Consider the following 27,959-nt stretch of genomic DNA (forward strand, 5'->3'; position numbering starts at 1 on the left):
AGCGTTTTGAAATTCCCGGTTTTCCCGGCTCTACTAGATAAATTCCCGGTTATAACGGGCACTAAAAGACGAATATTTTACGAAAGAGGCGGAAGGATTATTATTTAGTTCCCACCCGAACAATATAAAATTATGCCATCGAAATAAATTATATTTTCTTACCTGTTTACGTTACTTCCCGATAAGTGCATTGATTTTTTCTTCTAGAAGAGCAGCTTCTTTTTTTGCCTCAGCAATTACCTTTGCTTTTTTAGCTTCCATTTCCAGTCTTTCTCGCGTTACACGTTTTCTCTCTCTTTCCTTTTTTTTTTTTTTTTTTTTTCCTTTTCACTCAAATCCTTCGCCTTTGTCTTCAAATGTTCAGTATATCGAGCATGTATATTTCTGGCCGCATGTATCATATCTTTGCTGATTTTAATTGACTCCAATCCACCTAATGCACTCACACCATCATACACTTGTCTCAAGGCAATAAGGCTCTCTTGTTTGATTCTCAAAAATGCATTCAGAATTCACAGAAAATCCTCTCTCTACTTATGCATTTCCGTGTGACAGTATCAAAATACATTGTATAAAACCATTGAGTTCTCGTACACTGTCCTCACTGAATACCCTAGGAAGTTCAACAAAAAATGCATCCAGACGCTTCTCCTTTCTTTTAAACGTTTTGCACTGATTAATAGATTCAGGTGACGAAATTAGCTTCCGATATTGTTCCATAATTTTACCTGCTTTGCTGCCTGTAAACCATCGTTTAGCTACCATCTCCTCCAAAGATAATGTCAAACGCTTCTCCGCTAGTGGCAGGTTGTGACCAAAAGCACAGGATCGAGACACGAAATAGCTCGAGTAAGTTTGTATTTCAATGGTGACTTACCCATTATTTTACTAATCATCGCTGCGATAGCTTCTCTGCATGTTCGTCGCAGCGTTAGCTTGTCTAGATCCGTTATTTCCTTGATTCCATGCATGGCATCCCTACTTGCAAAGCCTATGTCCACATCTTTAGCAGGAAGAAGATTGTTTGGATTTGAACAGATGCACCTGTTTTATTAAGAACATCACCCTTCACTATTTTTTCCATTAATTTTTGTACGAGAGAAGTGAGCTCTTCATGCAAAAAGGGTTCCATGGGTTGGTCTATTTGAAATTCGGTCAGAAATGGTTCCACCATTGAAGCAATAGTTGAGAAAAATGCTAATTTTGGTGCTAGCATTTTGTCGTGCATTTTTTTATATACAACTAAGAACGTTGTCGAGCCAGGTATTTTCTTGTCCTTCTTGACACACGCAATATATTTTTTTTAAATGAGGTAACATTATTAATAAGGCTCGAGATGCAACGTCACTGTAAAATAATTACTGCTAACTTATCTGGTGGTTAAAGATATCAGGAGATTGCAGAACCAGACCTATTACTAAACAAGCAATCATAACTGCCAACTAGACAATCTCATTCCCGCCATTCGCATTCATCTTTACATTGCTATTCATTTTAAACAAAAATAATAAAGAATATATCAAAGGGACAATTCCTGCTACTTAAAGTTGAATTATAGTTAAATAATATCCATATTTTTTTTCTTAAAAGACCAAGGCCAAAACAACAGACCGCACACATGATTGTTGACTACAACATAGCGCTTTTTCAGGATTCAAACAACCCCCTTTGACGCATCACTACTCTATTCTTTTTTCTAAATACAAAACTAACATGGTCGATAAGCGAACCTCAACATAGGATTCAAGCGATCGCCTGTTTCACCGTCGCCACGTTCACTTGCGATTCATCATTAATGCTGAATTCGGCGCCCCAAACAGTGGATACCGACAGGATGACGCTAGATCCGACCCAACGGATCATGAATTCAGAAGCGCCGAGTGACTTATCAGTAGAAAGCAATTGAGCTACGCCTTTCGTTTTTAACTTTCGGCCTTCTTCGGCTATTATCGTTGTGTTTCCCGGTTCTTTGGAGAAATTCACGGCTTATTCCCGGTTTTTTCCAGGTTCATGAAATTCCCGGCTATTTCCCGGTTTCCTGGTTTTTCCCGGTGGGTGGACACCCTGCGAATGCCACGAAGAGGTTCCTCTATCTTAAGAATCAAATCAAAGTCATAAGGGGAGTAGAGTGGATGGTACAGCACTTCCCACTTCCATCGATCGAACAAATAACTCACCCCTTGGGCTGTATGCGCCCAAGCGTTGTCCAGCAAAGTGATGAGTGGGTTCTGCAAAAAGTATCACCGCTTCTTTCTCAAGGCTGGTCGCAAGTTGTGTAACAGAAAGGAACAAAAATACTGCGTACTGACGATCTGATGTGGGGAACGGTATGCGTTAGGATAACATCTCAGTCGTACATGAGAATCTCTATAGCTTTCCATTACTGGGATTCTGAAGAAATTTGGATTTTCGTGGTGACCTAAAATGACGCCATTCACTTGATAGGCGTTTCAATTGTAGCTCGTACGATTTGACCCATGTTTCATATAGCGTAATGATACGACGTAAGAAAGACTCTCCTTCCCGGTCGTACCGTTCCAAGTAGGTACGAGCAGCGCCTTATCATAGGCATTTTTGCATTGCCGTCAACTCATGCGGATCCCACCACGAAGCAGTTTTTCTCATGTCAAAGCGTTCTTTCAGAATGTGCAAAACAGTCGTATGCGTTAATCTGTATGGTGTCGATTGGGTCAGCTCACGAATAGTATGGCGTCGATCAGTGTTCAGTAACAGCATTCACGTTTTCTTCACTGACAAGGGAATGACCACATTTTGGCGTCCCCCCTTGAAGGCTCGTACCCACCTCGCCATTGTTTTGTATGACAATGCAATTACCTGCAAGCCCCTTGAAGATCTTGATGACACTCTCGTACTGTACGGCCTCTAGCACATTCAATTTTTATCCAACTTCGTTCTGGTTTCGAAAACACAGTGACAACAATAATCTTGCCTCAGACCGACCGTCCGTTACGCGAGGCTCTGTTCTTCTCGTCTGCTACCTTTGTGCGTAACATCGGAAAGAAGAGTTTATTTGCGCTGAGGTAAGATAAGCATGTACCGAACATGCAGTACGAGGAACATTATTTGATTTTGCTGCGTAGCGTCTCTAAAGCAATGTGGCCAGTATTAAGGTTCCAATCCTCATGATTCATAAACAGCTGCATCCTCAGAAAGTGTCAGCACGGTGAGTGCCACGGCCTCAATTCCCTTTCAAGAAGAGAACTCGACAGGGAGCGTCAACGGAAACGTTGGATCACTATGAGCGCAATGAAGAGGACTTTTCCGGCCAACTAGTCATAATGAAAGTTGAATATATCTTTATGACGCAGAAACAAAGGAAACTAGCATTGGAAACTAGCTCTTCCTCCTTTAAAAAAATAAATAAAATAATAATAATAATAATAATAATAATAATAATAATAATAATAATAATAATAAAGTGAAAAAGTCTGTCACCAAAGTGGATCTGTTTGTGTTTTGGAACTGTGACAGTATCATGACAAGACTACCTGCCAGAGGGTCAAATGATCACTAGTCAGCATTATTCTCATTTCCTAGATCAGTTACGAGAGGAACTAAAGAGCCAACGTCGAAGAATGCTCAACAAGTGGGCGCTACTGTTGATAGACAATGCAATATTCACCAGGTCTAGCACCAAGGGCTTTTACCACCAGAAATGTCATCTACTCAAAGCACGTCATTTTGTCAGCAGGGTGACGTCATGTCTGAAGTAGAAATATGGTTTCTAGCCCAAAGTATAGACTTCTAAAAAACGGCTTGCAAAAGGTTAGGGATCGCTGGCTAAATGTGTTACGAAGCACGGCGACTACGTAGAGAAAGATGCATGGGGTCCTTGGTTCGATTCCAGCTCGCGCCTAGTGAGCTTTGTAATCGATAAACACCGTGTACGTAAGTTTTCTTGGGGTTTTCCCGTTTCCTCCCACTTTCTTTATTCCATCATTTCATTCGTTCTCATCCTCACTGTCTCCTTTAGCCTAGCTGGCATAACCGTGGGCGTAAAACTTATTTTTTTTTTAATCTAATTCTAATTCAGCCGTCATATGTGTATAAATATAGGCTATGGATTGTTCAAATACAACAAGAGTAGTGGTGTATGTCTGAACGGCTGAGTACCAATTTCAAGACTGAAAAATGCTAATCTGTTCAGCATTCAGCAGACAGCGTAGCGTAGTGCTTAACGTATCGGGGCGCAAAGCCAGGGACCAGGGTTCGATTCCGTTTCAGTTGTTCATTTTTCCCTGAATTTCACTGAATTAGCTCCTATAAAGTAAATGGTGTGATAAAAAACGATTGTTTCCCATATTTGTCTTATAGAGTCAATAATATTACTTAAATGTAAATAAATTCTGACCAAAGCAAACACGTAAACTATTACTAATCAGTGTTACAGTTTATGATATACTGGCAAAGTTGCAACATAGGTTAGTAATAATAAATGGTTGCTTTTGTTAGAATTTATTATTATTTAAGTTATACTTAGTTCCAAACCATGAGCAGCACTCAGTACGACTTCTATAACTCAAATTACCGTATTTTTGTATCAGTTTATTTTTTCTAAGTCGAGGCTATATTAATTAATTGTGGTTCTAGTATGTTAAGTTCATTATGTTTCAGCACTTTCCTCAGATTTTCATCCCTTATCTATAATGGCGCTACTGGAAGGGACTACTTGAACCATTTACTCAATAAAATATTCGACAAGAATGAATACAAGGCAAAACGTGATACAAACTAAAATAATGAATGAAAGTCTCTACAAAACTTTTCCCTTGTTTGTTGTTTAGGATATAACATTGAAGATACGCTTGAACCAAACAAAGAAAAAGGTTATTACTATTTACTATATGGTACATTATTCAGAATTAAAACTCACCTTAAATTACAATATTGAATCGCTGTGTGATCACTTTTACAAAATAAATTTCATTCTTTTCTGATAGTATTCTTCCGGTAAGTAATACCGGGATTGTTTAATAAGAGTATATGTGCTGAACATTCGAGGAATTTTTTATACAATATAGGTTTTCCCAAAAAATAAATAAATAAATAAATAAAATAAAATTATATATATACGAGGGTTGGGGCAAAAGTCATGACAACTATTCTTTTTTCTTCCAGATATGTGAGCGGATCACAAACTCACATGTGACGTGTAGAAGTTCTGCAGGCATAGTGTGGCACGCATAGTATGCAGAACAACAGATGGTTCTGTGATAGCTGGTAGTAGCACAGCGAGGGCTGTGAAATCAGTCAGTTGGTGAGTGTCGTGCGAGATGGAAGTGACCCGTGTTGAGCAGCGCGCTTACATCAAAATAGCCGTTCTCCGAGGGAGAAATGCGATGGAATGTCACAGTGAATTAGTGGAAGCCCTTTGGAATAATGCCCTATCATACCGGACAGTAGCACGGTGGTAGGAAAGTTTCAGCAAGGACGCGTGTCAACCAGTGATGAGCAACGTTCGGGACGACCTGTCAATGTGCGGACCGACGTGGCACGTGCTGTCATCGATCAGCTCCTGGATGAAGACAGACGATGGGCGCTACTGGAGTTGGCGAAGGTAAGTAGCATCCAGAAAAGCATCGTCCACAGGATATTGCGTAATGAGCTGCAACTACGCAAAATCGCATCGCGGTGGGTACCGCATGCACTGACGGAAGTTCAAAGGTAGATGCTCTATGCAATATGCTCCGACCACCTTGCACACTGGCAACAGGACGGCGATCAATTGTTGTCACGAATAATCCCCATCGATGAATTTTAGGCCAGGGCATACGAACCAGAACTGAAACGTCAGTCCGCGGAGTGGCGACATGTTGGATCACCAAGGAGCCAGAAGTTCCGTCAGAATCCTTCCCCAGTCAAACTGATGGTGATCGTCGCGTATGACGTCAGGGGTGTCATTGTTTGCACTTTGTTCCACATGGCAGAACAGTGACCGCACAGTACTACAGGGACTTCCTGGTGCGACAGGTACGACGTGGCGTTCGGGAGAAACGTCCGTATCTTGTGGACAGTGCAATAATCCTGCACGATAATGCAAAACCACATAAAGCAGAGTGTGTAGAGGAGCTACTGCGATGTTGGGGATGGGAAGAATTGGAGCACCCACCGTACTCTCCTGACATTTCGTCCTGTGACTTTGATCTCATTCGAAAGATTAAGGAACCACTACGTGGTAGACGGTTTGCAACACGCGAGGACATTGCTAATGCTGTGCGCGAACAATTGACCCGATTCACACATGGCGCGGCAAATGCTGAGGAGGATGGTATTCAGCGCCTCCCACATCGTTGGCAGCGTGTGGTGCAAGTAGCAGGGAACTACTTTGAGGGTCTTTAGGCCCAGATTTGTTATGTCAACTGTATGCGTACTGTGTTGTCAATCTTTTGCACCGTGAAGGCCATACTGCCCTGTATACTACCGTAATAAATTAGTGTGTTACGATATTTCAGTGCTATTCATTTCCACACATGTAGTTAATACCTTGCCCTTTCGTCTGTATATCTCATATTTTCCAACCGGACTGGTATCTTTAAAAAAAAAAAAAAAAAAAAAAAAAAAGTTGCCATGACTTTTGCCTCAATCCTCGTATATATATATATATACATATATAAGAAGTATAAAGGTAATATATATTTAGGAAGTGAATAACTGATAATTATATATATGGTTAAAAATGGACATAACAATTAAATATTATAGTTTAAGGGGATCTTATACCTCTTCGCTTAGGTTTCTAACTCTCCATTTGATAACACGTAAATTTTGATATGGTATTTTCTAACAAAGTATTGCGCGTGCACTATTCAGTTAGTCAAAGAACTCATATATGTAGCTTGAAAACTACTATTATTTATACCAATATTGAATTAGACCAATTTGTGTAAAGTAAGATAACCATAGTTGGAAATAGTGGAATAGCCAAATCTAATACCATCTTGCAAAGACATTACTTTAGTTTTATTATAGAGGGGAGCATTTATAGCATCTTATATGAGAAGAATATAGAACTTCTTATAAAGATAAAGTACATTTAACACAATATTTTTGTTCCTTCTAATTTGTTAATCCAATCTACTTCTGCTGTTGTCTTTCATATCAACTGTGTCTTCGAGGTTGGCTTTCTTTCTTTTTTTCTCTCGATTCTAACACTGAGGTTCACGGAGAGGAAGTGACCGTTCCAACCGAGAATCAACAATTTCAGGCAGTACAACTGCTATTTCTATAGAGACAGCCAACAAAAGGGCAAAGCTGCCCAAAGCTAGTTTTTTGAAAATAAATAAATAAATAAATAAATAAAGGAAATCAGAAGGAAAGGAACAGAGACAACATTGGTTTTAGCCAGAAGGGATCATAAATATCTACCACGTGTCGCGAAGACTAGTAGGGGTAGGGGTTCAGAGGGCTTTCAATTCCTGGAAAAAGATCTCTCCATATGCTGTACGTTGCCAAATGTAAACGGAAGTATGTATTATAATTGATCTAAATTGATTTGAGCCATTAAATAAAAAATAGAAACCGTGAACTCATAGATATTGCTGTTGGAAAATATCATAGAAAATTTTGAGTCGGTAAGTGCGATATCTTGTTAAATATTAACATAGAAATATCTATGTGTTATCTTATAGGAATTCTGAAACACCTGCAAGTGGGTAAACATCCCCTTAAGGTGAGGACAGAGAATGATTAACTAATAACCACAATATATGAAAAACAGATGTAAGTTCTTAGGGAGTGTTGGAAAGTCTAATTTTTAATTGTAAAGTGTGCGCGCTCAGGATATTTGGGGGTATTTCTTTAGTTACACGACTAGAACAACCACAGCCATAAATACCATTTGGTTTTCTAGTGATTTCTAGCCTTCATCTCAACGCCACGAATTCATAGCCACAGAGGGGTCAAAAATACGAAGTGGAAGTGAAACAGTCCGTGTTGTAATGGCAGTCCGAGGTGTAAAGTGAGTTTTTGATTCCTAAGAGAAAGATATTTAATAGAAACAAAATTACCTGTTTGATATTTTGTGCCAAAACGCTTTGATGGCTTGATTATTTTCATCTTCGAACGATGCAGAGTCACTGACAATACGCGAGCGTCTTACACTATAGGAGGGAATCAGTGATTTCACATGAAGAGAATGGGAAGCAAGTAGTCGAATAAGCTCAACATCACTGTTCTCAATTAGCGTTGCCAAGTCGAAGGCTGTGACTCCATCAAAGCCCTCAATATCTGCATCTGCGCCTGCCTCTAACAATATCTCTACTATTCTTCTTTGGCTAAAATAAATAGTATTTAACGTTTAAAAAAAAAAGGTCAAAATTAACATTTATGTTAAAACATCTCAAAATCTAATACACAACTTCTACAAACGAATAATTCACCCGAAAATACGAAAATAAATAAAATAAAACATTAAATATGAGTCGTACAACTCGTCCATATGATTTCATTCTTGATTTAGATGTATACACAAACCAGTGTAAACTCTAGTGAATATGTGAGTGGGGAAACGCGAGGAAGACATTCCTAATCAAATTAGATTCCCTCGCTCAAACAACTAAAAACACTTGTGAGAATATATCTTTAGAAACCTAAACGTAATTCCAAAGTCTAGCACATGAATTCGAAATATCACTTATGAACATACTACCAACATTGGGTAAAACGAAGTTGTGCCTCTCTCTTGAACCAGTTCAACCATCCTAAAGAAAGCTTGTTGGCTACACTTCTCTCTTCATTTAAATAGGCGTTCCATGAAGCTTCTGAGACTTCGTGATATTTTGAAAAATATAATTTCATTCAACATTTAGTTTGAAATGTTCGTATTCCTTGAGGAATTACTACAAAGGATAAAGTGCCTGAACAAAAACGCACTGAAAAAAACTTGAATAATATTACGTAGTACTGCCATAAATTCTGTCCCAAATGTCACCTATACAGTATAGTTACTCAAATAACCTTGGAGTTACAATTCATATTATTCTGTTCATGAGCACAAAGATTCAAACTCATCTTACAAGTAAAAAGGATGCAACAGGATCAGTAAATAAAACAGATTGCTCCCCTTTCACCCCCTCTCCAAAATATTAAAACTGGTTTTCAGAACAGAGTCGGTTAATGGTAGTTTCGAAAAGGAATGTTTTGTGGCTTTCTGATAAAACCTTTTCAATCCATGCAAGAAAACAGATTGTTTTAGTTTTCATGTTTTAGATTCCACTTCAATGTTAATTAACTCTTGATATGAACCTAGAAATTCTGTCTGAATAAGTTCTTCAACAATTTTGGACTACACTCACTGACGTTTATGAAGCAACCTAACCAACTCTTGACAAGGGTGCAAGCTTCTTCCTGAAATGCATAAATTAGTGATTCATTTTTCTGAAACAGATCTAAAAACCTCTCACATATGATAATGACGCAAGTACTAGAAAATGCAATTGACTAAGAGTTCTCAAAGGAAAATCCTCTAATAATACAATATTCATTTATACCGATGATTTTGCTCTAATTTTTGGTCTCGTTCTTTAATATATTTTACAATATTTTTGTATTTATTTATTGCTGGCCACTGAGTTATGAAAGCTTTCATCTGCTAGATCAAGATCAACCACCATCTTTCAACAAAACTGCAGGGTGAACTCTATGGTAACATTACTTCCGTATATTTATTTCTGATTAAAAAGTGCGAAACGTAGGATTTATCTTTAAAAGTAGGACAACTTGAATTTCTGTCTTGTATACGAGAGACAAAATTTATAGCATTACTAGGCATATTGACCGTATCAAGTAAGTATGATTTATCTGAATCCCATTCGGGGAAACAAGTTATAATTTATTAGGTAAATAAAAATACTTAATCCCGTTGTTATGGAATATAAAACATATGAATTAATTATATCTGTAGTCTCATTCTGCTCTGACTTCAAAACGTAAAATATTGGATGCGAGAATTAGTTAAGAAGGATTTTCTTTTTCCAACTGTGTAAGTTCACCACACCTAAATTCTGTTGCACACATAACGGATAAAATGACACTAATAATAATAATAAACTACCATGCTTTGGCGGAAAACCAAATTTTGTGACCAGACCATAACTAGAAATTTCGTATAGATGTGTATGACAATTATTTTCCGTAATTATTCGTAAAATTGTCGATGTCACTATTTATTTAAACTGACTTAATTTAAATTAATATATAATTTTCTTGTTTCTACACAAAATGATTGAAAACTGTGTAATATCTGAACTATATGAATTCCGATATAATATTAGTTTCAAGATAATTTCTTACCTATGAAATGTTGCATGCATGAGAGCTGTGAAGTGATTTATTCTGTCCTGTTTGTTTAAATCAACGCCAGAGCTTACGAGAAGCATAACAATTTCCACATGACCTAGCATTGATGCTACCATCAGCGGAGTTTCTCCTCTCGTTGTTTCTATATTAGCAAGATGAGGGCAGTTCCTCAATAGCAAACTCACTAAAGATACATCATTATTTCTCACTGCCTGGAATATGTCTCCTTTGGAGCATGGAACTTCTGAAAAATATAAATATTTTTTTCTTTTACGAAAAATATTTACGACTTTTGTGCAAAGAGTAATTATTCATGGCCTTATCAATTAAACGAGTACTAATAATAATACTAATAATAATAACAGTAATAATAAGGATGAGGTAGAAGAAGAAGAAAAAGTTACCCTTATAAACATAATAAACTGAACACCACATAAAATCACACATTATATTTATAAAACACGCATGATGATAACCCATGCCTCCATAAGCATATTTCCGAATTAGAAACTGCATGTACTTAGTGCGAAACTTTCAAATAAATATTTCGATAACTCAATATTAATGAATTTAAAATACCATTGAAACTTGCGTGATTTAAAGATACTAAAATAATGGTCTCTCACATAGACTTCCAAATAAATAAAATCAATCAGAAGTCTCACTTTCGGAAATCCAGAATCACCACAAGAATCTTACCACTTTCTATAAGCTCGCACATTACCACACCCGAAGCAAACTTCAGATAAATTTTACATTCCTAGCAATTTCAGAATTGGCAAACGAAATCTCAATTCTTTTTCCTCTTTTAAAAAATACTTAAAGAAATATTTAAATTAATTTAAATCTAATATTTACTGATGGATGATTTACTTTTATACTTTCTTTAATTAGATCTACTCGAGTTGGAGATTATTCTGTCCTCTGGAGAAATACATTTCATGATTAACTATGTGATATATTTCTTAGCAAATATTAAAATCAACGGTATCAAATAAAAGAACCCTATAAACATGTAAATGCTTTAATAAATTTTGTCTGTTTTACCTATAAGTGGCTTTACTTTGGTCTTCTTTTCCAAATATGCTTTCACTTCTAAGTTTCCTAACGCAATAGAAATATCCAAGGCGGTTTCTTTCAAAACATTGATGCTATTAGGATTGGAACCTCTTTCAAGCAATACTTTCGCTGTTGCTTTATCACCAACTGCAGCTGCTACCATCAGCGGTGTAATACCTACGGAATTAAGCTTTCATTAACGGTTGGTCATAGCAGATTCATTTTAACATTTTCCATAAGTTTACGTAATATCCGAAATAGGGACAGCATATGAGAAAAGAAAGACATATACATATTTGTTAGCAGATTCATTTTAACAGTTTCTAAGAGAATCTTTTGTAATATGAGAAACAGGAATTAGCTGAATTTAAGAGATTAAAAGATTTATAAACCGAAAACTGTGTGTTATCAAGAACCATTTATTAGTTTTATAGAAGTCTTCAAGTTTACGTTTAATTTCCTGACATCAGCATTACATGAGCGCTCTTAAAGTCACTCGAGCAATATAGCCTCAAGCCAGAGAAAAAAAGGAATTTTGTGTGGTTTGATTTGCAAAATCAAATTCTGTATCGTTCAGCGTCGTTTTAAAACAGTATGGTAAACAAAATAATAATTACACTAACCCTTTAGTACTTCTAGTAGCTGAAATTATCTTCGATATTTCAGACACTTAACGAGTATCCATTGTCAAGGACCATAGAGGCTTAAATCATATGCAGTAAAAGTTTTACATGCTTTTAACTTCCAATATCAGTGGAACTTTTAAATTTATATACGAACTAACTATTTTATTTTTTAAATAAACATTATGTTAGGGCTTCACTCTTCTGGATGTGTCCCCATAAAATTATGTTAGTATGAAAAGTGCACTTTTTAACACAGTAAATTTCGAATTGGGTAATAATTATTCCCAAGTACAAAGTCATTTACCTTCATAAACGTAATGCGATGTTATATTGAGAAATGTTTTCAGTAATAGACCAACATGTTAAAAATCAATTGTATCTCTACTAAAAAGACATTAACCATTAATGTTAATCCAGAGTAGAGTTTTAGGAATTTAGTTCACTTAACCTGAGTGGAACGATGTGATATTGGGATCAAATCCTCTATTTAGTAACACTTGCATAACCGAAGTACTTTCACTCAAAGTTCCAAAGAATACTGGTGAAACAACTGATTCCGACGAATGTTGCGAATGATTTGAATCAAGGATTCTTTTTACAATTTGCTGGTGGCCACCTGCTGCTGCTACACACAACGCATCGACACCTGTAACACGTGTTAAATCACTTCATTAGAATTATGATTAAGTTTATTCCTTAAGATTAATTAATAACAAACAAAGAATTCTGGATATATTTGTCATCCTTAACTTACGTATTGTTTGCACTGTGAAGCTATTGAACTTTAATAATAATAATAATAATAATAATAATAATAATAATAATAATAATAATAATAATAATAATAATAATAATAATAATAATAATAATAACGAAAAGACTATATTCAGGATGTCTCAAAACAACACCGACAACATCTGGGAGATGGTTCCTGACACCGAGATAAGACAAAAAGTATAGACCAACCTAGGTGCACAAATGCTTCCTTTCGGTGTTACAGGCTGCCGAAAACATGAAAAAATGAACTTTATAGGTCCATAGCTCCAAAACTATGGAACATACCGTAATCGGGTCAAGACTTCACTTAGGAACTAGTATGACCCTATCCAAACATCCATGTTTCAGAATCCTGCGGTTACTTCCGCAACAATTTTTATAGAGGTAGTTGTTAAGTACTTCAAATTCTATGCCCGCAGCCAAACCCCCTTTATAAAAATTGTTGCATGAATACCTTAGGATTCTGAAACATGGATTTTTCGATAGGGCACATATTAATTTTTAAGTGAAGTCTTGAACTGATTACGGTAAGTCCCACAGTTTTGGAGTTACGGACCTTTGAAGTTCATTTTTTCATGTTTTCGGCAGCCTATAACTCCGAAAGGAAGCATTTATGCACCCAGGTTGGTCTATACTTTTTGTCTTATATTGGTGTCAGGAATCACCTCCCAAACGTTTGTCGATGTTGTTTTGAAATGCCCTGTATATAGTTAAAAAGAGTCAACTGCTTAGGAACACTACAAATATTTAAAATTACCAAGAATGTCTGTAATAACATTTCTGAACTTTCACTTGATTCACTGTTGCTAAAACAACTGACTTCGAAAATTCATACAGTGTTTGTTAGGTAAAGTGTGCTGATTTCAGCTATGAAGTCCATTTCTTGACTTTAAAAATGCTTTGGTCTACTACACTTCTTTAAGGCCACATTTACTTTCCACCTCACAACTGCCATAATTATTCCTAAGTAACAGCAGGTCATTGTGTAAGGTCAACATGCGATTGCTATTCTGTCCCAACAACTCACTCACAACAAAATAAAACAGACAAACAATAGTAGTAAAACGAGAAAACGCTTCACAAACGTTTGAAATGATTCAATGAAAAATCAAGAAAACAGAAAAACCGTTACTTACTTGCTGAACAGAAAATGAAAGCGCCTTAGATTGTTTTAAAATGGAATCTTATTAAAAGATTTTTTTTCCACGTTTAATAGATGTTCTAAGCTATGAAATTTAATACGCAACTACATGTGTTATTTTGCTAAGGTTATTCTTGTTACACAGTTTCTTCTGTATTGCGCTCTACGTTGAACTCAATAACCTATTTACTTTTACTTTCCAATTCAATGTTACATTTTCTATTGACTAATTTACTTATTAAATTAGCGAACTTGTTCAGATTCCATTGCAATATTTTTGATATTGTACTATCAATGTAATATGTACTTCCAAGTTTGAGGTAGTCAGAACCGAGCTTTGACTCCATCTTTTATCACCATATAGTTTAACGATTTCTTTTGAGAGAACTTTCCTTTTAATTTATATGACTGAAATTGCTATCCTGCTCACTTTACAGGAAACAGTAATGAAAAATGTATGGAAGATACATAATCCTTTAACTTTTGGTACAGGAAACTTGTTGATACGCGTTAGAAATCTAGAGTTCGTTTTACTTCTCTAAATGATTTTTCCAAGTCGTCGCATCAAAAATATGTAGTTTAGCCCATTTGAAGATAATCGATACACCTTTCTTAATAAATCTTTCGAAAGTTACCTATAAATGAGTTATTTCAAAGTCCAAACATACAGACTTTTTTTTTTTTTTTTTTTTTTTTAATTTCTGCTGAAAAATACGCGTTCATGCATTTCATAAAAACTTTACGTATTGAGAAAACTTAACGAAAAGAAATTAATTCTTATTCAATCGTTCATACACTTTACTCCTCCCATCACGCAATAGGTCAATTCTCAGGAATGTAAGAATGGCAATAACTAACCTATAAATATATTGTAGATCTTAAGGAAGAGATGATAAAGGTTTCACTGAAATAAGTCCATAAACACATATACATACATACACCACCTTAGTATACATAAACGTTTTCTCTCTTTTGTGCTTCCATTACTTTCTAACGTGACTCTCATGACTTCCTAACAAGATATGATGATTCAACTCACTACCTGTATTTGCAAAATATTTACATAATAAATTCGTTCGTTTGCGTCAGCGATCGCATGAGACGCATGTTTAAGCACAATAATCTTACTTATTCAGTGTTCTATGTCAATGTTACGTTCCTTATACTTTGGTCAATTTCTACAGAGCAATTACGGACAGGTTAGGGAATTTTAGAAATTACAAAAGTAAATTACGAAGAAAGAACAAGTAATTGGTATTGCCTTGTGACTTTAATCTTTTTTGCATAATAAAAAAGACTATTATTATTTACACTTTGATTTTGTGGTTCAGAAACTGACAGTAGATGTCTTCTTTGTTGTCTCGTCAAGAAAAGGATTCATTTCTAGATAAAGTGATGACGTGCAAAGAAAATCGGTTTTTTACACTTTTCTACATGCAGTCATCATTTGTTGGTATCACATGAACCTACTCCAAACAAGCAAAATAACCATTACTACAACAGAAGAGTATGCTCGATGTTTGATAAACTGCTTAGGATACCACGAATCGTTAACAGCTACCTTCTGGTCAGATGACGAATGCAACTGAGTACTCGGAAGAACTGGACGATATGCCTAATTAACTGAAAACTATGGAGTATTGCTTATGAATCGCAGAGGCGTTATTGCTGCCTTGAGGACAACGTGAAGCCACTCGCTGCTAAGATCGGTCGTGACACTATTCTTCAACTTTGTTGAGAAATCCCAATGGATCCCTACATTTCCTAGACATTGCATTGTCGGATTACTACTTGTTCCATTCATTGGACAACCATCTGCGGAGACAAGGTCCGAGTCCTCGACAAGCTTCGGACAAATGCTCTGCAGTCCAGCAACTTTAAACCCAAAAAAGGCCTGAATTGGAAAAAAAATAAGGAGAGATGAAACCTTTTGCAAGATTGCTGGATCCTTATCCCAACACTATTCATGAACTGACAAATCGCAACTCTTAAAAAAATGTAATAAATTTAGAAAACATGAGTCATGGTAACAATTGCAAAGTGCCAGTTGCAATCTTAAAACATGCGGTGAAAATCAGGAGTGTTGCCAATTTGAAAGATCGAATAATGGACATTTGGTGCACATTAGAAGAGTCCTAAATTTATACTGGATAACTATAGAACAAAAATAAGCATACCATTGGCTTTTTGGGGAAAATTTACTATTAAAATGAGATATCACATGCTATGGTTTTCATTTTTCAAAACTTCACTTTAATTCAAAATTGCGGATTTCAAGATGGCTGCCGTTAAGGATACTCTTATCGTATCACTTCCCTCTAGGCATAATATGTATTACCGAAACTTTTATCCACTTATTATCATTAATACGCGGGTTAGAAGCGGAGGTAAGGAACTTACGCACATAGTAAGTATAAACAATTAATATGCCTGCAACTTTTCCCCAAATGGGCGTGTCTTAAAACTAACTTCACCATTGTCTTTCTGATTAAATTCTAGCCCGAAATTATGTATCATATTACCCTACTCCCATTTAAAAAACTTGACCTTAATTCAAAATGACGGATTTCAAGATGGCTGCGGTCAAGGTTATCGAACCACCGAGAACTATGCTGTAATATTTTAATGTGCTCCAAGTTTACAATAATTAGTTTAGTTACATTTATTATTAACAGTTAAATACTGCTGATGGAAACACTTAAATCTAGCGATACCGCGAGCGTAACGAGCTGAAAGAAATTTAGCATAGGTATGAAGCCTATAATATAATAAGTTGATTGCTATATTTTAGCATTAAACAGAGGGATTTTAAGGGGCCATCTGAGCTTGGGGTTTCGGAGCCTGGGCTCCATTGGCCCCGCCCTTAATCCGGTAATGCTTATAGATTCAAGGGGCCGGGTCGGGTTTGGGCTTAAAATTCCGGCCCGTGCAGACCTCTAGCCCCTGTGTATATGGTATCTTTGGAAATACAGTAGTTTCACTTATCCAACATAAAACAGGCAGGCAGAACGCCGGAATTTATGGATGTGTTAAGAAAAGACCTATTAAAAGTCAAACTATGATATAATTTTACATATTACGCATCTAATAATCATGTTTTGTAAGAAATAAATATAATGCATTGAATCAGGGACGTGTCGAGCTTGAGGTCCCCTTCCAAAACTCAAGCACTTTTTAATAAACCTTTTTCCCTTTTGAGGTTCTTTTATATCAGATTACTTTGAGGCAGTGTCCAAACTGTGGACAATACATTATTGTTATAATTCTAAGAACATACTGTAATGCCATTGATACAAGGTGGAATTAAAGAACACTTTTAAATGGCATTGCAATTTCGATTCCGTTCTGTTTATAACGTTAATGTATTAGACCGATACACTCATTGCCATTTGCTATTTTTGTTATGTGATATACGTAGCAGACAGTTTTCCTTACATGTGTCTCAAAAATATTTTTTGATTTCGTTTGTGCTACAATGCCATTTGTTTAAAGTAAACCGGTTCATAAATGAAAAGTAAGAAAAAAGTTTAAAAGAAATACAGAACTGTTGCATTGTTATTATTATTGATATTTTTGAAACGTTAGAATTACGTGCTTACGAGGATTCGTATTGGGCCCCCTCCGAAGAGAAAAACTGGATACGTGCCTGCACTGAATGATAGACGTATGAGTCATGGCGTAGACGAGCGTGCTAGGCGATAGAGTCCAGAGCATCAAAAACAGACTAAGACCACAACTTGCAGTTCTTCTTGCCGATTGATTCTACTTTTTACCTGCAATGATATGTCGGATAATATAGTCTTATAAAGAATATATACAGGGTGCGGAAAAAGTCCCGGAACGGTTCAATATCTCGAGAAATATACAGATCAGTAAAACAAAAATAACATGGGTTAAATAGTTTTGAAAAAGCTATCCAATGATACCAAACCCCCTATCCCCACCCCCTTCGGGGGTACGGGGGGTAACTTTAAAATTTTAAATGGAAATCCCCTCTTTCTATTGCACTTTTGGATTCTCCAGATAAAGTGACAAGGATTTAACCCAAAATTGAAAGCAGTACCTTCACGGATAGCACTTGAATCGACACAAAAAAGGGGGTGGCAAAACGTTATGAAAATGTAATATGTCAGTACTCTGTAACATGTCATAACATCGTACTCTGTGGCCATACGGTTAGCGTACTGGACTGCAGAATCAGAGGTCGTGAGTTCGAGTCCCGCGCAGGGTGACGTTTTTTAAGTGAACTTTTCATACCCAAATAATAAATTCATACATTTTAACTTTGATAAAAATAATATATTTGTCCATATTTATTAATTTGCAAGAAAATACAAATAGCGACAAATTGGTTTATTTTTGTTGTAAATAACCCTATGAACTCTATCTCTAATAATCCTATTACTAAGAACTACTTCTTAAAGCTAGTTTGCAAAACAATTATCGAAATTTGTATTCTATGTAACTTAAAAAAAGTACTAATTGAAATTAAAACGTATGGAATTCATTTGGGGGATGAAAGAAAAAAAGGTTGCCTTGAACGAGGATAGAACCCAGAACCTCTGCCTCAGCAACCCAATACGCTAACCTTACGGCTACAGAGCACGGGACTGACAATCAGCACTTTCCTAACGTTTTGCTGCACCGCCTTCTTTGTGTGTCGATTCAAGCGCCATCTGTGAAGACACTGTTTTCAATTTTGGGTTAAATCATTGTCACTGTTTGATATATTGAAAATTTGAATTATTTTCCTTGGGAAATCAAGAGGACTTTTTCACGATTGAGATAAATTCATTGGGCACCAAACACATATAGTATTTATTTTCATACAATTCAACATTTACCATATTTTGAGGTTTGTTTCGGAGAAACGCAAAGTGAAGTTAAGTTTTGCCATACATATAATTTGGAGTTTTGACGAAAAAATAATTTGGTTTGCTCTTACCTGTGGATCACCAGTTGTATTTGCGTGTATCTACGATTACTGTACAGCTTGACAAGTGTATTAGAAGTTAATGAAAAAAAAAATAGAAAATAAAACGTCTCAACAAGTTATTTATGAGAATGAACAATATAGGTTAATGAAAAAAAAAAATAGAAAATAAAACGTCTCAACAAAAGTTATTTATGAGAATGAACAACATATAACATATCACTTGAGAAAAATGTGTAAATGCCGAAAGTAGATTTAATCTTAAAGCAGAACACGGAAAATACTGAGAATACTGAATGTATGTGATGCAGTTGTTTTCGAATGACAATTTCTTGTTTTTTTCTGTAGTTGCTAGTTTAAGGAATCATGTCAACTAATGGGACATGAAAACACTAACTACACGTATACGGTATTTTCCAGTAAAATTATAATCTCACTGCCAATGTGCTGTGAAGACGTTTACTTAAATTACAATCAAGCGCAATCTAAGAATATGGTTGATATAAAATAGACAATGATTGACAGTTGTTTCTTTGTAACTTTACTATTAATCTTACTCTGGATAACTATAAATTCACAGTAACTAGAACTAAACATTGAAAAACATATTATTATAAGTAAGCAATCATATTATTTTCACTTTCAAAATTACTTTACATACATCTTTATGCATGCATTTATTGTACCTATTTAAATGCTACTTTTGTCCTTTTATTTTATCATTTAGTCTGCCATTTTAACAGGTTATTTTGCAATTAATTCCGGGCTTTTTCAGTAACATCAAATATTTTTAACACAGTTTTCTAATTAACATTGAAATTGTCCTTTGTAATAGATTTTAATTGATTTGATTTCAGTTTAGCGTCTCTTTCAGCAGCGAGGCTATATGAGACGTGGACCTATTGATTAACGTGGAATTCGAATCACATGATCTCCCATCGGGAATCGAACCTGGGTCTCCCACGCCAAAGGCGCGTATGCTAACCGCTTAGCCATGGGGAGATCTCCCTTGTAATAGAAACAAAACATAAATGCAACTCCTATGTACTCAACTTTAAAGTTATGAATAGGTTAAGACCGAGTTTGGAAAACAGTATTATTGCAAATTATGATTTTGAACTTTACAATTAATGCTAGCAACCATTGCTAATAAATCAACACATTTGAATTTTATTTAGTATTTGTCTATTTATTAATCTCAATGATACCAATCTCATTTGCAATCTGTTACTGTGGAGATTAGTCTTTGATATACGAGGAGTGACTGAAAAGTTTTGAGCGTAACATAGAAAATGATAATCTAGAATAGATCAAGCTCTTGGTTCCAAGTAATTTCTTATGTCTTTTACATGCTCTTGAAGTGAGTGAGGTGGCAGAAGTTGGGAAAATGGAAAGAAATCGAGTACAGGTAGTCATTAAGTATCTGCAATTAAAAGGAATGTCGACGTCTGAGATCCACCAAGATACGGTCAATACTGGAGGTAAATTTGCCACTTTATATGCCACCATTAAAAGATGGGTGCAGGAATTCAAGCGTGGTAGGCCGAGTGTTGAAGATGAGCCGAAATCTCGGAGACCATCAAGTGCTACCACCACGGAAAACATTGGCCTGGTACTTGATATGATCATGGAAGATCGTCGATTGTCAATTCGACAGATAGCAGACATGCTGGGCATACCACAGGAGTGAGCAGATAATATTCTCAAGAATGAGCTTGATTTATCGTGTAACAAACCAATTACCGGTTTGTTTACATTGGATCCGTATTGTTATGTGTACCGGTTGAAGTCGAAGTTGGTTCCCGCATAATATTACTGTGCCCAGTTTTGTTACGTGTAAGTCTACACTAATTTAATGTTAATTTGTTTTGTATTGTTAGTACAAGGAATGGCACCAAAAGAATACACGCACTCAAATTTTGATATGATATACGTATATAAACACATTCGGAAATCTTCTAAATCTAACTCTTACCGGTGACTGCTTCTTTACAGTTTATACAGTATTTTAGAACAATTAGTATAAGTAAGACTAGATACAACTAAAGCTTACCGAATATTTTGATATAGTCTTATTATTAGATTTCATTCGTTTGTGAATTAGCTCGACGGTCACTTGTTACACTATATTACTGCTAACATGGCGATTTCTTTGGTTATTGCCGCAAGAGGGCGTTCGAATCGCTATACGTGGAAATAACAGTGTAAAAGATGGCGGCTCGGCGGTGAAAGGAAGTTCTCCGTTACTATGGCAATTTCTAAATAATTGCCGGGAGAGAATAATCTTTTAATTATTTATTTATTGAATAGAGTTTTCGGTAAGTTAGATATTAAAATAGATATAGAAATTCATGATTTTTACAGTTAGATTCTTGTATCGATATGTATTTATGGTAAAATTATGCGAATTATAATCAAAGATATAATAGTAGAAACCGCGTTTATAGAGGCCTGGCTACGAGTGTAAGATGACGCAGTGGATTAGTAGATTTCAGTGTGGAAAAACGATGGCTTGTTAGCTCCTCCAAAAATTTTAGAAATTCTGTAACTAAAAGTGTAATTCGGCCTGTAACCTAGTCAAAATCATGGTTTAGACTAACCTAAGACGTTATTTGGAAGAAATAGATACGGAGGAGTCTAACAAAAGTCAAAATTTAGTGAAAACCTTTTTCGGCCACAAGCCATCGAATGTCATCTCCGCCATTACTAGACATATGCAGTAATGGAATGGGAGATGTAATTCATCGAAGCTGATTGCTGCGGCGGACCGGAAAGATATTCTACGTTCGTGGAGTGTGTAGCCGGTGTACCGAAGGAGTCATCTCTCGATTTTAAATAAGCAAGTAGATGAAACCTACTTTGCGAGAGGACTATTATTCTGTGAAACCTGCGGATAATCGGGTAACATCTTTTCTTATTTTTCTTATAAACAGTATAGCAGTTCAGCAAATGGCATCTTTAAGAATCAGGATGTGTAACTAAGTTAAAGGGCGTTACGCGTCTCTGAGCTTGTCAATCGTCATTATCCACTTATGCTACAAGCATGTATAATTGAATTATTAAATCTTATGTGTGCCTCTACGTAAATTTGAAAAATATGTATGTTGATATTAGGGTAATATTTTACTTTGTACGTACCTTTCGATGGCAATGTACCTTGAAAATTTTGAATATTTAGATTAGATCGGTTATGTTAAATACATTACTGAATTATGTCCCGTGATAATGCCTTATTTTGTGAAATATTTGCTGTAGGTTAGGTTAGGTCTAATTTTGCAAATGTGTGATCCATAATATCTATGTAGGTTAGGTTAGATTCGCTTTTACCCGTGTTTCCAAATTTAATACGTGTCTTTTATATATTGCAATGTGATATATGCTATTTTGTTGGGAAATCTTTATCATGAACGCACATACGAATATTCCGTGTCTGAGAAATTTAAGTATTTCTTAATTCATTTCATTCGCTTCAATATTGCTTCATATGTCAGTCGTAAACATTAAGATGAAATTTCTTTGAGAGTGCTCTGATATATATATTAACGTGTCTTTTAATCGTATTTGTAATACATGCATGTAGGTTAGATAAAATTTCCATTTCTTACGTGTAGAACCGGTAACAATTGTGATGTGAGCGTACTTTCCTATATTTTGTCGTGTGTCGCTTTGATATTAATCTGTAATGTATTTTTGTATCCGTGTTTGCCATATTTTGTCATGTGCATATTCAAGACGTGTAATGTTGATAAAATTGCATTTCAAACGTGTCTATTATTATTATTTTGTCGTGTGCCCTTTTATAGTATCTCGTAATACATTAGTGGTTTAAAATCTTATTTCGTATGTATGATCTCATTTCGTTGCACCATATATTTAGTTTTGTAGGTTAGGAAAAATTGAATATAACATATCCTCCGATGTTAATATCGTATCTTGATGAGTGCGAGTAATAGATCTGTGCCGATGTGGGAGAACTTTACTCTGGACATACCTCCGGAGTTCATTACTATTTACAAAATACTATTTCGTGCTATGTTTGTTTATTTTGAGTTAGGTAGATATTTACTTTGAACGTGCCATAATTACAGTGCGGAATTAAATGTTCGTGCCTACATTGATATTTGCCTCGTTGGAAACCAATAACGTTGGAATGTTTTTCAACTTGCTATTCTCCAGTAGAGCGTATCCATCCCTCTATAAGTTTAATTAGTTGTAAACAGAGATAATAAGTTAAAAATAATAATAATTCTTTAAAGAGGCGTTTCAGTAATTGGACCCCGTCGAGCATATGTAGATTTTTTTTTTCTTTTCTTTCGTTCTCGCTAGACATTTGTATATATATATATCATTTTCATTGATAGTAGTGCTTTCATAGTAGATTTATTATGCGAATGATGCATAGGCTAACGTAAAGTAATACATGATGCTACTCGTACTTTTTTTTTTTTTATTGAATTGAAAAATGGAATTGTAGTAGCGATGATACTGCCTATGTCTGCATAACTTGCATATTGTTTGATGAATGACAGGGACATTATAAGCAATGAACGCCCAAGTAAAAGAATCTTCTGTAACTACATAAGTAGAGGGGATGGATCGCCAATTCTTTGATTGATAATGAGTTTTATATGTATTAATGAGATATGTTTGAGAATCATGTTGGAGACTAGATATGTTAAAACAATATAACAATATCATTTTATAAAATGTTGATAAAGTATCTTAGAGATACCACAATGGAGGCAAATGTTTTTAAATTTTTTTTTCTCTTTCAATCTGTTATGATGTAAATTGTTAATAAATTGGCACGAATAAATAGTCATAAAAAAATTTAGCTCTATAATTTCAAATATAATCTATACAATTAGAATTTATGAAGTTTTTTTTTTCTTTCTTCTTAAAAGTACTAATTAAGCTGAACAATGTTGACTCTTATTGTTGGTTGGCCACAAAACAAGAATCTGGAAGCTTCTGATGATAAATAATAGCTTTATCGTTGTGTTTTCCTTTTCTTTTGCTAAAGCTAATGCAACCTGAACATTAAATCTAATATAACCTTGATTTTTTTTCTTCAATACCCTGAAAACGATTTGTTATAATCGAAAGTTTCTGCTCGATGGGTCCCACGTCTTCTGACTCCCGAACAAAAACGCACTCGGTACTTCCTACCCGTGGACAATTTGAAACTGTTAGAACGTGATGTGGACAATACTACAGTGACCTTTCAAAAAACTTCGAGGCCAAATTCAAGAAAAAAAGACCACAAATGAAGTCCAGAGGCGTTCTCTATCATCATGACAATGCTCCCATCAGCAGTCCACACATCAGCAGTTCCCATGGCTACTATTCACGAATGCGGCTTTGAACTCGTTCCTCATCCACTCTATTCTCCAGATCTTGCCCCCTCAGACTTCCACTCGTTCCCTAATCTAAAAAAGGCTCTAGCTAAACGTTTTGCAAGCGATAATGACGTCATGACAGCCATAGAGGAGTTTCAGTGGTCACAACCTAATGATTTTTTTCTACTGGAATAAGAGCACTGCAACACTGTTGGAACAAGTGTTTTGCTGTCCAAGGGGATTATGTTGAAAAATAAAGGCATTACGAAATCTGTACTTATAGTTTCCTCAAGGCTCAAAACTTTTCAGTCACCCATCGGATACTGGAAATAGTGAAATTATTCAAAAATACCTGTTCTCAGGATGCATAAAGTTAAGTGTTGAAAGCACATATTGGAGTAAATATGGGTTCAAGATTAAGATTATGAAGAATTACAAGCATGAATTAAATTTATACATGTATTTCCCCTGTACGAATATTCTATATACTGAAAATGAAGAAACGAGACAATGAAAGGTAATACAAAAGTCTATATGAGTGTCTGGTAGATCCTTCAATAATATTATCAAATTAAAGTTACGGGAATTTATTTGTTAATTTATCCCTAAATAACTTTAAACCCACATAGGCTAGATTGATTTATTAACAATATCTTGAAGCAAGAATGCCACGACGCAATAAATCAAGTACAATTTTGTCAATTTACCTAATTTGTTGCTCTTGTTTACATCAGCATTATGTGCTATGAGCATTGATACTGCTGAGGCATGTCCATTTCTTGCAGCATGCATCAAAGGCGTCCAGCCTAAATTATTTCCTTTGTCCACAGACGCATGGTTTTCGCAAAGTATCTGGATAATGTCTACGTAACCACGCGCTGCTGCTATTTGCAATGGTGTAACTCCATCATTACTTTCACAATCAATGAAGGTACCTGCGGATAAAAGGTAATCGTGAGAACGATAAATTTCACAATGTTGAAAAGGAATAGTATCCGCATACAGGAAGAAAATTGCGAAAAAGAAGTACCAACTTCTGCTAAGATCAGAAGTTGCACAACGTTACATAGTAATGAACCACATTTCAACGCTATCTCTGTGCTCATATATTGTTTACATAGGCCTACAGAAATGTGCATTTTAAACATTAGCCTTTCTTTCTAAAACAGATTTTATCCGTATCTTTTCCAGAAAATACGTTCTGAGATATCATGCAATTTAAAATTCACATTTCAATTATCGCATTATATTTGTTCCTTATAAATGTGTTTGGCATTTGTGCGCAGAGTAGATTCAAAATATAAAGGCTTAAAATTTTGTCTTTCTTATCAGGAAATTTATTGTTACTACCTTAGAAAGTGTTTCTGAAGGGAGGAATTACATTCCTCGATAAATATTCACTTTAGTAAGGCATTACCGTTTTACTATCAATAATGCTTCTGGACATGCCATGAAAACTAGTGAGAAAACAAACTAACCTGTGCTAGGTGGCCAATAAAAAGCACGATTGGTGTGTAATGGAGTTATTAGGCGCGTCCACAACGGAGTATATACACATAAACAAGAATGTCACTAAAAACACTAGGGGTCAAGTTTACAATACACCCTCCAGCTGCGTATCTGTAAGTAGAATCCTTAAAAGGATACGATCCGGTTAGAATATCGTTAGGGGAGCTTGGATCCATTTTGTTGATTAATCGAGCGTAATTTCTTGTGTCTGTGATATCATGCCAGCTGAAGTAGCTATTGTAAAGTTTACCTAACACTTTGTTAGGTTCAGTAGGTTGCTTTCAGGTCTTCCAAATTCCCCACAGGTTCTGCATAATTTCAATAACCAGTGACCATCTATAAAACGTAATAATTCCTGGTCTTTACCAACATACGTTGTCATGACAGCGAAAATACAAATGAAATAAAACATTTCAGGTTGACGTCCCATCATTATGCTCTTTAGACTCAGGGAGACGATGAAAATACAAATATCAAATCCATCACATACAATAAGTTTCCACTAGGTTTTATGTACACTAGTCTCCGCGGCACTCATATGAACGCGTAATTATACCCGTAAGCAGTCAAATCAGTTTCCACGCAAATGATCAATCCGTATGCAATTAATTGCCCATGTGCCAACAAAATGTGGTTGGAGAATGTCTTAGGGTATCATTTAAATAGAAAACAAAAAGTGAAATATGGTGCCTTCCATTTCAACTCAGGCAAAAAAATATAAAATTGTACCATCACCATCTCAGATATTGTTGAAACTTTTTTTTATAGCAACTAGACATGTTTTTAAGAGACCCATATTTTTTTGTTTTGTCGAAAAAAATTTTCCCGCCAAGTAATGGGCCATCAAAGACGAGGAGTACAATTTATGAATTGTAGAAGACATGGAAAATGGTCAACTTCGGAGCCTCACCATTCGGCTATTGAGACAAGTAGAGTTATAATTCTTGTTGTGGTATGTACATAGGGATATAAATAAACTATATTTTATTATAGTTTGGTTTGCGCATGCGTATCTTTTTGTACATAAATTAACAAATGAACGTCAATTTATCTGAAAAGTCGAAGTTTGCGATTTTTTTTCGAGCACTTCCGGTTCGAATTTTAAAATTCTGTTTTCACGGTTGGTAAGACCTAGTTACCCGCTTTCCGAAAAAAATTTTGTATCGCTTCTGTGGTCAACCGTTTTGTCGCAAAAAATTCGAAAAATTGTAAAATTTTCAAAAATCGCCATTTTTGGGCGCCATTTTCTCGAAAACACCATTTTTTAAAATTCTGAAATTTTGTCAGATGGTTCAACTTTACCTGAGTAATAAACACACCAAGTACCATTCTCGACCAATGCTTCATGGATTATCTGCAGCCTTTTAAATTTAGCGAAGTTTCGCTAATTTTGATGTCACAGTTAGCAACACTGGGAACAATGAAAATTCAATGATTTGATGATGTTTGTGGTTCACATTCATTAAATGAAGAATAAAAGGTTTTCTTGGCTGTTTTTTTATTATTTTGATTAAAAAGGCTCTCTGAAATAGTAAAATGAGTCTCCCTCTACTCCTCCGTTTTCTTAAACTGAAGTAATCTGAGGTGGAAATTACGATTAGGAAACACACAAATTTCAAGTTCACTTAAAATGGTCTTCGGAAACAAAATTTAACTTTTTTTTTTTTTTTTTTTTTTTTTACATGGACCAATTATTTGCTTGGTTGTTGTCTTCTTTGCTAATAGCATGTAACCGTGCAGATGCTCCAATAGATGTTGGTTCACTCATAACTCATCCAGGAGTGGATCTGGGGGGACAATTGCCGCCCCCCCCCCCCCAAGAAGAGGAAACTTTCTTATTTATATATAAATAAAACCCATCCCAGAGTTTGGAGCTCTTAAAAGTACCTCTAAGTAGCAGTATTACAATCCCCCCCCCAGAAGTCCGTCCTGGATCCGCCCCTGCGTAGCACATTGTCGATAGTCACAAAACACTTATTTTCACTTCTCTTATGCTCTTCTGGAAACCTGTACCCTGCTGAAGGTTCATGTGGAAGCATAAACAGCACTTAAACTTCACGTAATTCATGATTTATTCATAATATTTCTGCTACGCACCACTGGTTATCATACATATATGTATATAACAAAATTTCCTTTTTGCAGATTTCTTAAATCTACACTTTGAATTGCAAAAGTTCGATTTTGGGGGAAGTATGAAATTAGTTCATGGTGACCCGTTACTGCCATAAAAACTTCGCAATTTTCCGAAAGCCAAA

At 35.5% G+C, this 27,959-nt stretch overlaps 1 protein-coding gene across 3 annotated transcripts in view; it reads right to left on the bottom strand.

Annotated features, from left to right (window-relative positions):
• Positions 1-27,959, bottom strand: part of LOC145674129 (ankyrin repeat and SAM domain-containing protein 6-like) — a 56,430-nt gene that overhangs the window by 18,592 nt on the left and 9,879 nt on the right. For 2 of the 3 annotated variants that reach the window (XM_081743960.1, XM_081743958.1), the window contains exons 2-6: positions 24,900-25,127; positions 12,451-12,648; positions 11,365-11,553; positions 10,312-10,561; positions 8,028-8,294 (exon numbers count right to left, since the gene is read on the bottom strand). In XM_081743960.1, coding sequence (XP_081600086.1) covers positions 8,028-8,294; positions 10,312-10,561; positions 11,365-11,553; positions 12,451-12,648; positions 24,900-25,127 — 1,132 coding nt within the window. Of the gene's footprint in view, positions 1-8,027; positions 8,295-10,311; positions 10,562-11,364; positions 11,554-12,450; positions 12,649-17,519; positions 17,694-24,899; positions 25,128-27,959 lie in introns of all 3 variants that reach the window. The other variant, XM_081743965.1, reaches the window with a different exon arrangement.

The sequence above is a fragment of the Thermobia domestica genome, chromosome 2 (assembly GCF_964235325.1).
Source record: "Thermobia domestica chromosome 2, izTheDome1.hap1.1, whole genome shotgun sequence".
NCBI classification, from domain to species: Eukaryota; Metazoa; Arthropoda; class Insecta; order Zygentoma; family Lepismatidae; genus Thermobia; species Thermobia domestica.